Raw genomic sequence first — 14,516 nt, 5'->3', positions numbered from 1 at the left:
TGCGGACTCTTCCCGCAGCTAGTCGTAGCCCTGTAGCGCGAACACCCAACTGGGCCTTGGTTAGGGGAGTTGGTCCCTGTTTCCCCCTGAAGAACGCCATAAAGCCGGATTGCGCGAGCCAATCGCAACTCGTGGCATTCTTGAACACATCTGCGTGCGAAGTCGAAGAATTTGAGTTTTCCAACGGTGAACTGGCTGACTGAGGCTCAAACACCTTCGCAGTGATGGTAGGTTGCTCTCTATATGTTCTCGACTTAAGCTAAGGAACATACGATCCCCATAAAGTGAAACGTGCGTTTTCATTTACCAGAATGCTCATTCGGCGGTATATACGCAATACTATGGTGATTTGATGCCAACTCAGCAGCACGAGGAACCCAGAACCCGACCTGACTTGCTTGGAGGGGTATGCTAGCCAGTCGGGACCCGTTTCTACATAGTACAATTAAAAGGACCGGCAATTGACTAATTGCTAGCACGACAGCAAGCGCTCCCCACTTTTGGTGGGCGACGTTTCTGCTAGCAAGGAGCATGACACTTCTCTCAAATTTCTTGCTTCTTGTTGGCTTCTTCAACGTAGCTAATATTCACTCTACCCCAGATATGGCACCATGCAGCCCGAGTCGACGGGTAATGTAATTTCCCTAAGGCGAATGTCTTAGAGTAAATAGTGTGTCTTGGTGACGCCGAGTTTTGAACGCGGGTAGGGCCTAGACGCGGGAAGAAGACGGATCCTAGTTAGAAATACCTAGAGGACGCGAACATCCACCTGTCAAATCACTTCGTTCATCTGACCAAGACCGTTGGTGCCACCGGGCAGGACACTTTCCTGATGATCTCTGGGCCTTCCCGTCTCGCTGAAATCAAACTCCCGTCCTCCCGTCCTCGTTCTCGCTCGTGAGTCGCCCATGGACTTCCCTGTCATTCTAGAATACTCGGTAGTAGGAGGTAGACGAGACTGGTTATCTAATCATTGAATACTCCTAGCGCAAACTCTATCACTATGCATCGGCTGTCGCTCGCGCTGTCAATCAGATACTATCGTCGTACGATCTTTAAGGGGTTCACTAATAAAGTCTAGTCTCTGAAATAGGTTAACAGAACCTCATCGCTTGTTTGCGATCTTAGCGTCTCACTCAATACGGCTTGAGAAGACGCAGCTGAAAGGTTCGGTGACGTCCTTCAACGCGAATGATATATTCTGACGAGCTTGGCTTTGTCAGCGAGTCAGCTACCTGGTTCCTGGCTCTCGACGGTACCGGAGAAAGAACGCAATTATACGAGTGGAGTTATGCTTGCTTTTCGACGTGGTTGGCACGTTTGGTGTAACGAACCCTAGTCCGCCTTCCCAACGTTTACTGGCTGCAGACCCTCCCAGACCCTGGTTCCTTTCAAGAAAACCACTGGCTGCAACCCCATACCTATTCAAGATCTACAGGTGCAAGACACCAGAAACCTCCTTGTGGTTGCAGGGGAGTAGATTTTGCTTCGCCCACGACAGGGCCGTTGCTACGGGGGAGACTTCTTTGCTATTGGGAATTTTCCAACAGTTTGTATCATTAAAATGTACGGCGTTCGTTGATTGAACTGACTGTTGTCTATTTTCCCCTCTTTGCATTTTGTAGTCGACAACTCTTCTTTTACGGTCGTCAACCGAAACTTTCGGTGCTGGACACGCAATATCCTGTGTGCCGGAGGACCGGATAACCGTTTTCGCGGCTCGGAAAGCGCGTCGACTGGTGCGATGATGGACAATATGACGGATCCGAAGGGAGACGGAACGATTTTACTCTATGTTACTATTGTGATGTTGACATTAAGTTGGGTGGTTGTGATAGCACGGCTCGGAGTACGAAGATGGATCAACGCTTTCGGAACAGACGATTGGCTCATGTGCATTGGATTGGTACGTCAACTGTATTCACTGCTGGCGACTAGACACTAATTTAGAGCCGCATCATAGGTCCTCTACACGGTTACAGCATCTCTAGTCATCGTCTGCTGTTACTATGGTGCCGGCCAGAAACGAGCAGATCTTGAGCCCAAAGTCATCATGCAAGGAACCAAAGTAAGGGTCTTCAACTTAATTGCTCAAACAGGATACTGACCGACCCTCAAGCTCTTCTTCATTGCCGAGTTCTTCTATGCCTCTTGCACAGTACCTATCAAATGCAGTATTTGCGTTTGTCTGCTTCGCATAGCCGATGCGCGCCGTCGGTTTGTATGGACGCTTTGGGTCATTATGGGCATGACGGCCATTGCGTCCGTTATCTTCATCATCGCAATCGGAAACTTGTGTCACCCAATAACGACTCTATGGGGAGAGACCACCTACGGAGTCTGCAATATGAGCCTAAACAGCAATGTCAGCTTCTTCTTTTCAGCCGTTTCGATCGTCACGGACTGGTCGCTTGCCATCCTACCGGGAGTGCTGTTATGGAATGTTCAAATGAAGGGTAAAGTCAAGCTGTCTGTCGCTGTCATGCTGGGTCTTGCCGCTTTGTAAGTACTCTAATGAAACGACAAACGCCGGCTCGATATGCTGACAAACCCACAGTGCAAGTTGCGCGACCATCGTTCGGCTACGTTTCCTGACTCTATACGACGACATAAATGAGTTCATGTTCAGCACTGGTGCTATTGGCTTGTGGTCCGTTGTCGAAGAAGGCATCGGCATTATTGCTGGCTCTATGCCGGCTCTCCGCCCTCTGCTCAACCTCCCTGTCTTCGGTCGCAGCACCAACCGAAGCAATCCAAACCAGCTGTCTGCTGGCCACTCTCGACTAACACCCAATCCGATGCATCGACTTGACGATCAGGCAAACGAAGGAGTCAAAATGGATACATTCCGAACAGCAACCACAACTGAGTCTGGGCGATCCCGAACTAAGCCGCGTGGTTCCTCGGACGACGACGGAGACAGTCAGAAGAATATATTGAAAGAGACGCAGTGGACCGTGACTGCCGAGAGTACATCAGCTTCGGACGACTGGGCTAGACAGCAGGTGCTTGGGTGGAATAATCGTAAATTTTAGGATAATACGGCGGATATACATACTATAAAGTCGGCACATTCTTTTCCCGGAGTTTAAAAAAAACACCATTTCAAAGCACGACTTTCTGTACAACAAGCGAACGACAGTCCTATCTCAGTACATTTCGAAAGATAGAGGGATATATTCAGTATTGACCGGCCCTGATGAATGCCGCTCCAGGTTGTTGCATTGCCAACATAGCGGCGATGCAGAAAGCTGTAAGCGGTTCATCGCAAATAGCTCGTTTGAGTCCAGCGTTCTGCAACAATTAAGCCTGTCCAAGACACAGTGGCTATAGACGTCCCCAAATACAATACGCAAGAATATCATTACGTCTTTTCCCTTCCGCACAATGGAACATAAAATTCCCAACAATCCGATTGTAAAAGGGTAGCATCAAAGCCCAGACGACATCACCAGCCTGGGCAACCCTTGTCAGAGGACCGAATAGCATCTTTTTGAAATGGATTGCATCAATACGAACACGAGTATTAAATTAAATCTAAAGTATTTTTATTGCCCATCGGCTGGCGATTTCAGATCATGTTTATCTATTAAGGCGATTACAAGTTCTCAATGTGTCGGAAATAATTCGCGTGTCGGTTCAGGATCCTTGTAAGCTAGTATCCAAGGTCTATCATGCTCAGCCGCGTTCTTCGGACCATAATTCCTATAACCAGTATGTGTTTATAAGTAATAGGTGGGTTATGTATCACATGGACGTATAAAGAGTGAAAGGTACTGACAAGTCGATCGGACAAGGTAAAAAATTGCCAGTCAACAGCATTGGGCCACTCTACCACCAATTCATTTACGTGTTTGCTGTCGATATGACATAGCACACAGAGGTGATCATAGCTCTGCCATTTACTAGCACTACACACTTTGATTGAAACACCATGTACTATTTACCCGAAGAAACTGGCAAATGAGCACGGCTTGTCATACTCAAAGCTCAACTACAAGCTTCTTGCCGCTAACGCCCTTGGCCATGGCATCGACCGCGTCCTGGATCTTTTCAAGGCCTTTTCCAACAATCTCTGGGTTCGGCTTGCACTTCATAGTTCCGTCCTCTAGGGCGCCGGTAAGCCAATCAACCCACAGGGCTCTGCCAGTCTCTGTCTGATTGAACCTAACAAGATCGTTGATTATAATCTTTACATCACCAGGCAAATCTGCGGGAAGCGGTGACCCAGGTGGCAGAACTGTTCCCACGCATTTCCTGCCTTCAAGCCGGCTTGCAATCTGAGCGCAAGCCCGAACGGTAGGCCCAAACATGACTGCGTCAAAGACACCGGTCAAGAAACCCTTACCGTCGAGCTCTCGCACAATCGCGTCGGCGACACCATCGGTGTTGTAATCAAACACATAGTCTACCCCCATCTCCTTCATCAGCCCATAATGCTTCTCACTTGCTGTCGCCGCAACCACATATCCGGCAGCCTTCACGGTTTGGATCGCGTTAGAACCAACGCTGGAGCTGCCTCCCCAGACAAGCACGATCTCGCCCTTGGAATTGGCTTTAACGCCTGCCTTGGGCAGGTCCAGACCCATCAGTTCTGGACTGAACAGCATCGCGGCCGCCGTGGTCAGGCCCAGTGGGAGTACGGCCGCCTCGGTGTAAGAAACATGGCTCGGAATCTTGGCCAGCAAAGGCTCGACACCAACCATGTATTCCTGGAAGCCACCGTACCTCGACTCGCCCAGTAGATAGCCCATGGCGGTGGCGGTTACGCGGTCGCCGGGTCTGAAGCGGGTCTGGGACGGACCGACAGACACGATCTCGCCGGAGACGTCGACGCCGTTCACATAGGGGTAGGACTCGGGCTTCACGACAACTCCGAGAGTCTGTACTGCCCAGTCGGCGGGGTTAACGGCCACGGCATGGACGCGGATGAGAACCTCGCTTTCTGTTGGGACGGGGATAGGGGAGGTGGTTACGACCATCGGATGAGCCTTGAGGTGCGGCAGGACCACAGACCGGTTGAGAGTCGCCTCAGACATATTTTCAGTGCACAAAAACTTATGGGCTATTGAGTTGACTTTATTTAATATGGTTGATGGCTTTTCTTTTTTTGAGTGCCCCGGTTGAGTTGAATTAATTCTCAATTGCTATCTGAGACGACAAAGGTCCTGGCATTTTTATACCATGATGACACGGACTTCGGAAACTTGCTTCCAACGGAGAAGCTCGTGGTATGTATACGAGCAAACGCCGCGTTTTCCTCGATTTGTAGGTGCGATGACCCTGTCTTATTATACCTCCGGATGACACCCCACTTCCCCCGGAGCTAGACGGCCTCTCGGGATTTTCGGACTACCAGATATGGCAAGTTTTCGGAGTCTTGGCTCAAAATCCGCTCTTGTTTCCGGCTCAGCAAGGTTCGCCCCAATACCAGGACATGACATTCTGGACCGGACTCTATCTCCGCACGACTGTACAAATCAATATGAGTATTCACTCTTTCAGATTGCCTTCGTGGCGAAGAGTCCATCCGCATTTTGATATGCATGGTTTTGTAACATATAGGCCACGATACTCTCTCTCAACGATGCGGAATATCTTTTCGCCGTTCACCCCACACGACTTTATTATATCTTACATTGAAGCTCTCCATTGCTTCCAATTAAAAACAACATGGCCATCTATGATGGTTTTGAGCAATGCTGACGACTTGGTCACGGATTCGTTGCTGGTTTGCACCCTGTTCGGAGACATGTGTTCAAATTAGAGACTGCTGTGCTTCATTGTGGTGTGAGATTCCGCTGACTTGTCTCTTTTCTCCTCGTCATTTATCTACTGCTTTACAATGACCACTCCTTATCAACCCATGTTGACGCTACTGAATCTTTCCAACATGTCCAGTTTAACGAGGATGTGCCCCGATTGAAACATGCTCCCTCTGTTACAAAGAACAGTGCGCCCTATCCCCTTGCAAGATGTGAGGCCTAGACCTTTTTGGACTATCGTCGAGTAACTCAGATGACTACTGCTTGGCTGGCTAGGGACTAAGTATGTTAGCGGTGAAATATGCCTTCTTTCAATTTAAGACTTTGCCAAGCCTCACGCACACGGCGATGTGGATGACATTGTTCTTAACCATTGGATGCCCGACCCTATTTGTTTTGCAGGCCGATTGTGTGCCGTCTTGGCCTCAAATTCTAGGGAACTATGCGTTCCGTTGGGGCCCGATGCCCGCAAAGGTTGCTACTTGGCAGACTTGGCGATAACCACAGCCTGCAACCCCCACAAACTTGCTGCCCAGCTACGCTTAATCTTTATAAATCGTGATGGCCGCGTCGACTTCTGCGATGTCTCTCCCCCGGGTACCTTGATCCAATACGACCAAATCGGTTCCTTGGCGATGGAAATGCATTGGATGGTCACATATACGCCCTGAAGTCGCCAACGAGCAGAATGATGTCCATATATCTGAGCCGAAGGGCCAGCTCATGTGCTAGCGTAAATGCCGAAACGGCTGTGGATGATATGCCGTTACGCATTGGGGCAGTATTCGTGATCCTCGGTGTCTCGACGCTGGCGTGCGCATTTCCGCTCCTAGCATCGGCCTTCCCGCGCTTGAAAGTACCCCAGGCCTTTTTCTTCGCGATTCGACACTTTGGCACAGGTGTACTCATTGCCACTGCGTTTTGTCATCTTCTCCCAACGGCATTCATTCTTCTGCATGACCCGTGCTTGTCGGAATGGTGGACCGAGGGCTACGCTGCCATGCCTGGAGCTATTGCGCTTGGCGCTGTCATGCTCGTTACCATAGTAGAGATGTGCATGCATCCAGGCCGGCATCACCATCGCAAACCAGAGCCAACAAGTGGTTCTGTGCAAACTCGAAAGAAAGGGCAGTTCAATGGCAGATCTAGTAGCATTGGGCGCGGCTTGTCGCTGTTTGGTGGAGAGGCTGCTAATGAAGCCGCTCAAGGCAATGGGGATGACAGGATTCCGCCTACAGCTGAGATCCAAGACGAATCTCTTGTTCCACTCAAGTTGTCCGTTGAGCAGAAAAAGCGGGTCGAGATCATGCAATGTGTACTATTGGAGCTGGGAATCTTGTTCCACAGTGTGTTCATCGGGATGGCGTTGAGTGTGTCGATTGGAGGTCGCGAATTCGTCATTCTCCTCATCGCCATTGTCTTCCACCAGACATTTGAGGGCCTGGCACTCGGAGCACGCATTGCCGCAATCGAATGGCCTCAAAGGGCAGTCAAGCCATGGCTCATGGCCCTGGCATACGGGATGACAACGCCAATAGGGCAGGCACTCGGTCTTGCGACGCGGGCGCTCTACAGCCCAGACTCTGAAGTTGGACTCATCCTCGTGGGAGTCATGAACGCCATCTCTTCAGGGTTACTGATATTCGCGTCACTCATCGAGCTTCTCTCTGAAGACTTTCTCAGCGATGAAAGCTGGCAGACTCTACGTGGCAGACGCCGTGCATACGCATTCTTACTTCTTCTCGCCGGTGCTATGGGTATGAGTCTGGTGGGCGCTTGGGCATAATGCAGCAGCACGCTGATCAGTCACGAGACTGTCCTACCCGGAGCCTCGCAGAGACAGAGACACGCCGATCCCGATAGCTAATTAAAAACCTGTATTTTTGTACACTCTTTTGAGCCCATTCGTACTGTTGTCGTTGAACCAAGCCTTGACGAACCAGGGCGCGCGACTCTGATGGTTCTGGCTTCGTCTTGTTTCCATTGGCATGCAATTTCATGCAGCTGACCACTTCGTATCGATACTGTATGACACGAGCGCTCCTGGAGCAACAAGCTTAGCATGTATTTGATTGGCGATGCACTCCAAGTTGTCCGTCAATAAGATGCCAAGGATTTGTTTTACTATGCTGAATGCTACCTAACCGCCACAGCTCAAAGCAACGCCTATGAAAAACTACCGTATGATCAACAATGGCTCCCTCAGCTGTGGAATGTCTCTCATTCTCACACAATTGGCCCCGCATTGAAAAGGTTAAGTAGGTGGTGGTACTCTCATTGAAGGATGACAGAACAAGCATATCGGTACGTGCAATCAATTGAAAACATACGGTGCTATCTGACGACTGATTTCAGATACAGTCCAAGGTACTGATACTATGGCTTATAAAGGGGGAAAGAGTGTACAAAAGAACCTTGTATGATTGGGAGTACAATTGGGCACCATTTCTAAGTCTTCAGCCAGGGTCACGTGCCACATAAATATGCAGAGACGACACTATCGAAGGATGAGACATTATGATTGAAACCAGCGCATCACACGCACGCGACGGAATGGAACTGAATCACTTCAATCAGCTTCGTGACTTGAGAGGAACTCTACACTAATTGTGGCGCATCAAGAATTCCAACTATGAAATTAATGAGAGTAATGTTTAAATCCAAGGCGATGCGCACGCATCACGCTCACTATGACCTGATTGTTTGTTTTCGTCGATCTTCCACGGCGTGCAGTTGTCAAGATGCAGATCTCCTTCTTGTCACTCGTTCAATACTCGTTACTGTCTGCATTGCCATTGATTAGGGCAACAAAATGTACCAAGATCCGCCTTTGTAAGCTTCTTCCATTGTGATGGCGATGTCCTGAATATCGCTAACCCATCCAGCGTCCGAGGAGATCCTGAGTACAAGCAGTTCTAAGATCGCCTCTACAACAACAGTTACTGTTAGAACATCAACCACCACTTCTTCTTCGTCTTCTTCCTCGTCGTCTTCTTCCTCGTCATCTTCTTCCTCACCATCTTCGTTTTCTTCTACGGTTTCTTCTACGGCTTCTGTCTCAGCATCTGGTGTTGCAACATCAGCTAGTTCAACATCCAGTTCCTCGATAACTGCTGTTCCAACATCTACTGTGTCAATATCCGTCACTCCATCCTCTGCCAGTTCGGGATTTACCACAGTTATTGATACTGAGCCAGTTTTCACGACCTTACCAACAAGCGTTTCGGGAGCTAGTACCACTTCTACAGAGGGGTCCGTGGCACCAGTAGTCACCAACAAGGCCTATATCGACACAGTGATCCGCCACCACAATGCGCATCGTTTCAACCATTCCGGTAAGTCGCAGAACCTAGAACTATCTACGAGTACATGCTAACGCTAGGAATGTAAATAGCACCTGCCGTGAGCTGGAGCTCCAGTCTCGCCGAGACGGCGCGGATCATAGCCTCATCCTGCGTGTACGCGCACGACACCAGCGTCAACGGCGGGGGCTACGGCCAGAGTATAGGCGCCGGGTTTCTGCCCACGTCCATGGGCCAGTTCATCACCGAGGGCCTCTACAACGGAGAGGTGAACGCGTACACGTACTATGGGCGCGAACCACCGCTCACCGGCGCCGAAGTCGGGAAGTGGGGGCACTTTACCCAAATCGTCTGGAGGAGCAGCATCTTGATCGGTTGCTATACTAATGACTGCTCGGCTACTGGGCTCAGGAACGCGGCTTTTACGCCGTATTTTACTGTTTGCAACTACGGGCCACCTGGTAAGTCGTTCGGAGGTAATAGACGATGGGTGAGCACGACTGCTAATTTGTTTCCAAGGTAACGTTGGTGGTGCTTTCAATGTCAATGTCCAGCCTGGTACTGGTGCGCCCTCCATAGATGCTAGCTATAGGTGCCCAAGTCGAGCTAACTGCGAGGATACGGGCAGCTAGGATGTGGGGGGTAAACTTGGGCCGGAAGATTCTATTTGTTACCATTCTCAATCTATCAGAAGGCATTAAATTTATTGTATCGTTGGTCTGTTCGATGCAACAGGTCGTATCTCTAGTCATTTATTTCATGATCATGGAATCATTTCGGAATGTGCCTTCATCTACAATTCATAGCGCGCCCCGTGCCTCCTGGTCACCTCTACCCATTATACAAAGGAAAAAATTATCTGCTTTGCATAACCGCCGGTAATGCGTTCTTTCTAAGATATTAACAATCCATTGTTTCACTTTGCTAATTACATTTCTTTCCTTGCGGAAAATTCTTTTCTAAATCCTTTGTCGAATCTTTGTCGCTTTTGCTCATGTATGCACTCACGTGCTAAACTATAAGTGCAGAAGCAGAACTCTCATGAACCATGACTTTACTGAACAGCAGCAATAAATCTAACAAGGCCAGCACTAATTCCAAAATGGTGAATACAGATATCCTCGTCGCCCACACGGCCTTCGACTGCTTCGGCAACATCTGGGTGCAACACCCGACCACGGGATGCAGCTTCATGCTCCCCGACCCGAACCGCGCGGCGCCGAGGGATGAGGATTTCCGGTTCCCCATCTTCAACCACCACCATGGGCAGGGTAGAGGGCAACGAAAGAACTGCACCTGCTCTGCGACCACATGAACCAGACGGGGCAGCCAGGGTGGCTCTTCGAGCGGGCCGTGGCCTGGGTCGCGGCGCTCCGCTACCTCGTAGTGGGCAAGGCGTGCATGGGCCTGTGGCCGCTGGCGGAGGGTAGCGAGGTGGTGGTGCGGGTGCCGCTGGTGGCGTATGCAGATCGGGAAACGAGTAAGTTGTTGTTCACGGTTCCTGATATTCCGATTTTGGAACCCTAGGTGTTTTTCTCGACCGGGACTGTTTTTTTGCCTCTTCTATTTCTTTCGGGATGCAGATCTGGACTATAGCCATCCGAACTTTTTCAGTAGTCTTGGCCGAGTGGCATCCGTCATAAAATAGCTAGAGAGGTAAGGCTGAGTTGAACTCAAGATTCATCTCAATTATATGCACTGTACAAATACATATTTATCACATCTACGATTCTTTTAGGTATTGAACCAAAACTCGCATAAGTATTGTGTCTGCCATCTGTTTATCGTCTAATTTGATATTGACTAAAGACCAAGTCGAATTCTTATGATAAGCGAATGTTTTGTAGCACACATAACAACACTATTTACCAAGGCTGGATCATGTCCCTCCGAATAGCCTTACCCACATCATCATCCCGCTTGCCTTCAACCACGTCTTTGATGAACTGCCCGCCAATCGCGGGGTCGCCGGCACCCATCTGCGCCATGAGATTAGTATCGCTATGTGCGATTCCCCAAAGTTATCGATGAAACCTTACCTGCTTGAGCTTCTCCGCACCCGCGCCGCCTAAGCCCGTGGCCAGGAAGCCGGGACTGATCGCCCATACCTTGACGCCGTCGTTGCGTAACGTTCTTTGCCATTCGCGCATGAGCATGTTGAGGCCCGTCTTCGCGCTGCGGTAGGACATGTAGCTCGGCCTAGCGCCTACGGGTTTGGGCCATCCGGCAGGCGGGGAACCGCTGTGATAAAAGCACATTAGTCCATGCAAAGGATTGATTTGCTAGGTTTCGAGCGCAGAGGAGGTGTCATAGACAAGGCCTGGTAGCTGTCGGAGACAAAAAAGACTTACTTCAGTCGCTTGTAGATGTCATTGTCTGTTCGCTCCGTCTCAGCCAGCGTCGCGGTCCCGCTTGTGATGAACAGCAGCCTCGGGTTCTTTCCTTTGAGCAACAACGGCGCCGTGAGGGTGGTCAGGACGTGCGTTCCCGTCACGTTGACGTCCCAGCTCTTGTTGAAAGCTTCCCTGATGCTCAGAGCCCCTGAAGCGATATCCTGGTCGAAGCTGGCGCCGCCATTGTTGATCAGGACGTCCAGGCGGCCAAATTTGGAAGTGAGTGTCTCGACGGCTTTCTCGAGCGAAGAGTCGGACGACAGATCGACTTGCACTGTGCTGAAAGTTGAGGTTGTGGAGGGGTATTCGGCCCTGATGGTAGAGATCGCATCCTCTCCCTTGGACAGCGTGCGACAACCAATGATTATTTCGTAAGCTGTTGAGCTGCCGCTCAAAGCACGCACGGCCTCGAGACCAATGCCGGTGTTACCTATGAGATGCCACGTGAGTTTCGAAATCAAATGCTACGGGTTGGGCTCTTACCGCCAGTAATGAGAAGGATTTCCTTTTCAGCTGCCATTGTGATGAATATTAACGTCAGACTAGAAAGAAATTTGTAAGATTGGCGAGAGTGCTGCAAAGAAGCCGATGGAAGCTCGCGATACTAGCAGCATACTGGTGCTGTAGTGATATGATATATATCTCTAAATGTCACTGACCACCCCGCACGGAGGTATCGTCAATGATACAGCTAAAGTCCGATTGTCGAACTAGGCTACGGATCCTAAACAAAGTCTCGAAAGTGCCCTAGCCCAATCTATTTAGTAGTGCCGTCTACATGGCTATTTTAGGGAATGTAGTGGGGTCTGACAAGGCCTGTGGCACCACCACTTGTGTAGTTACGGATTTAGTGATTGCTCGATCCGGCCATGAAATCATATCTGATTGGTTTGCTTTTAGCGCTGACGCCGATCCAACGGAAAATACGTACAGGCATAGATTAACGGACATTAGATATGAGCGAAGAGCGACCATCAGGATCCGGAATCTCGGAGCAATCCTTCGTCCCTACTCACCAGTAGAGATGAGTACACATATAATGCATGAATATTGGGGACATGGCTGTTAATCGTGCCAAGCTCTTGAGCATCACACGCATACGAGGGTCTACTCTGAGGAGACGGATGAATATGATACCAATTGGCGAGGGCGAAGTGTTTCACAGTCACTTCAACCCGGTGAGTGAGAGCCGGTTCGGTTAGGAGCTTTGCGTACTCCTAAGACCGGATCACAGGGCGCTTGGATCAGTGCTCACGCAGACGGCGTCTGGCGACGTGGAGCCCTTTAGGCCTTATGATATAGTCTCCAGCCATTCTCAAGTCAATTCAGATGCATTTCCATCGAGAAACTTCAAGATCGCAAGGTTGGCACGGCCGTTAGGAGCTCGAGCGATATCATGGACACCTTACTGCCACGCTACATGATAGGATCTGCCACAGAAATTATTGGGTTATCTACAACGTTGATACTTTGGTATATGATCTACTGGAGAATGAACTTCAACGATGTGGGCGGTGTTTGATAAAGGGAGTGGCGCCTGTATGGAATACATTATGTAGATATTGAGGTTGTGCTATACAACGAGAGTCATTGTAACAAAGAACGAGTCTGGGATGATTGCCCGAAGCAGATTGACTTAGAGGAGAAAGTCCTCGCCACATGACCAATGAACGGCTGAAGTCAACTACGGAAATGCAGACATGCTCGCGTGTTTAGGCTTTGGATACTGCACTAAAGTGGGGCAACGGCACACCCAGATAGAAATAGAGTTTGTTGCCGATGCAGCTCTTGGATACCGATGAGAACAGTCCGAGTGCAGCCTGCAGCACATTTGATTTTGGGCCGCTCAGAAAAATGGATACCTATTGGCGACTAGGTTTGGGAGCTCTTTGGCTGTGGCGAGTTCAACATGGATAACGACATCGAGCTCTGCCAAGCTCTGGAAGCAACGGCGGGATGGATTTGGATGAGGATTAGGATGACCCCACATTGGTGGGAGGAGGATAATTTTTCTACCGGGGCCGATGATAGCTCTAATTGGATAAAAGCTGCACTCGGAGCTGCACTAGGACTGCGGGGAAAAGCGAATCAAAGACTGAAACATACAAAAATTTGACATTTGAAAAGAGCTCCAGGGAAAAAGAGGGCTGGCGGGTATGACGCAAACGGATAGCAATTGGACTGGATTGGGAAGAGGTACTAATCATCTCAGGGAGGCTTCGGCATTGGCTGAGAATTTAAAAAACCTGCTGGCTTGAGGATGTATTTGCTGGCCGATATCAAAACGAAAGCCCCCATACTTTCTAGTTGCATTGCATTTTGTTGAAGGCGGTTGGACTCAAGCTCAACACATGAGACATAAGATCCATCACCAGCGAGCCACGGACACCGACGTGGAGTAAGACTCACGCAACTCATGCAACTCACGAAAGCCCATCCTTTTGGGTCCAGGCACGCGCATAGCATAGCACGCAAAGTTCTAAATATCCGCCGATAAGCCTTTTTATTGTTCATCTGCGGTACCATTTCCCACTGGGTTGAAGGAGGCGATCAATGACCACTAGTTTTCTTCTACGATGAGTGGCTCACAATCAGGAGCACACCCCGTTTAGTGGTTCACAGATCCTCTTTTTTTTTTTGTCTTTGGATCAAGTTTGGAGTCAGCTTCGATCACCTTCTCTTGATACCTTGTTCTTTAATTCTCCTCCAATTCCTTTCTTATCACTGTCACTTTGCGATTGGTGCCTGAGACGTACTCGACAGTGCCCACCAACAGACTTGACCGGTGTTTGCGCTTCCAGCAAGATACGGGATTCTTGAACTTTGACCTTGAAACAGGTCGGGTACTATCACTGTCCATCCGTATTTTTAGCCCCGGTTTTCCAGCTGACTACGCGGCGGCTTCGTTGAAAGCTGTTTCCCTCGCTAAAGGTCGCAAGTGGTGTGCCGGCTGGGGCTGTCAACGGTGTGGTGTGTTGTGCTGTGGTGCACTCCAGCTCCAGCTCCAGCTACAGCTACAGATGCGGCTACGGCTACAGTGGACAGTCGCACAGCTA

The 14,516-nt window shown here is 49.7% G+C and overlaps 5 protein-coding genes across 5 annotated transcripts; 3 read left to right on the top strand and 2 right to left on the bottom strand.

Moving 5' to 3' along the window:
* Positions 1-1,756: 1,756 nt before the first annotated feature.
* On the top strand, positions 1,757-3,035 carry BKA67DRAFT_527374 (uncharacterized protein; the record flags this gene model as incomplete). The annotated part of the gene is made up of 4 exons (XM_046098847.1): positions 1,757-1,906; positions 1,964-2,068; positions 2,120-2,502; positions 2,558-3,035. 4 exons carry the CDS (start codon positions 1,757-1,759, stop codon positions 3,033-3,035), a joined length of 1,116 nt encoding a protein of 371 aa, XP_045951544.1.
* Positions 3,036-3,983: 948 nt separating this feature from the next.
* BKA67DRAFT_542015 (zinc binding dehydrogenase) lies at positions 3,984-5,039 on the bottom strand (the record flags this gene model as incomplete). The annotated part of the gene is made up of 1 exon (XM_046101031.1): positions 3,984-5,039. One exon carries the CDS (start codon positions 5,037-5,039, stop codon positions 3,984-3,986), a length of 1,056 nt encoding a protein of 351 aa, XP_045951543.1.
* A 1,393-nt stretch (positions 5,040-6,432) lies between these two features.
* BKA67DRAFT_527604 (Zinc/iron permease) lies at positions 6,433-7,551 on the top strand (the record flags this gene model as incomplete). The annotated part of the gene is made up of 1 exon (XM_046098875.1): positions 6,433-7,551. A coding segment is annotated over one exon (1,119 nt), but the record flags the coding sequence as incomplete, so codon positions are not given.
* Positions 7,552-8,506: 955 nt separating this feature from the next.
* Positions 8,507-9,699, top strand: BKA67DRAFT_542013 (CAP domain-containing protein; the record flags this gene model as incomplete). Its single annotated transcript, XM_046101030.1, has 4 exons — positions 8,507-8,597; positions 8,651-9,100; positions 9,160-9,528; positions 9,587-9,699. 4 exons carry the CDS (start codon positions 8,507-8,509, stop codon positions 9,697-9,699), a joined length of 1,023 nt encoding a protein of 340 aa, XP_045951541.1.
* Positions 9,700-10,808: 1,109 nt separating this feature from the next.
* Positions 10,809-12,232, bottom strand: BKA67DRAFT_586776 (uncharacterized protein). The gene is made up of 4 exons (XM_046104275.1): positions 11,944-12,232; positions 11,419-11,890; positions 11,107-11,308; positions 10,809-11,046 (listed from the first exon to the last, which is right to left on the bottom strand). The coding sequence occupies exons 1-4, from the start codon at positions 11,978-11,980 to the stop codon at positions 10,933-10,935; spliced, it is 825 nt and encodes a 274-aa protein (XP_045951540.1). The 5' UTR covers positions 11,981-12,232; the 3' UTR covers positions 10,809-10,932.
* Between the last annotated feature and the right edge of the window lie 2,284 nt (positions 12,233-14,516).

This window comes from Truncatella angustata, assembly GCF_020726525.1.
Source record: "Truncatella angustata strain MPI-SDFR-AT-0073 chromosome Unknown BKA67scaffold_12, whole genome shotgun sequence".
Taxonomy (NCBI): domain Eukaryota; kingdom Fungi; phylum Ascomycota; class Sordariomycetes; order Amphisphaeriales; family Sporocadaceae; genus Truncatella; species Truncatella angustata.
The sequence above is the reverse complement of the archived record's forward strand: the minus strand, read 5'-3'. Positions and strand labels throughout refer to the sequence as shown.

Coding starts and splice junctions, on each gene's coding strand:
- BKA67DRAFT_586776 (XM_046104275.1), bottom strand. CDS start 11,980: ATGGCAGCTGAAAAGGAAATCCTTCTCATTACTGGCG. Junction 11,891..11,943: donor AATCCTTCTCATTACTGGCG/GTAAGAGCCCAA, acceptor GGCATCTCATAG/GTAACACCGGCATTGGTCTC. Junction 11,047..11,106: donor GTGCGGAGAAGCTCAAGCAG/GTAAGGTTTCAT, acceptor CTCATGGCGCAG/ATGGGTGCCGGCGACCCCGC.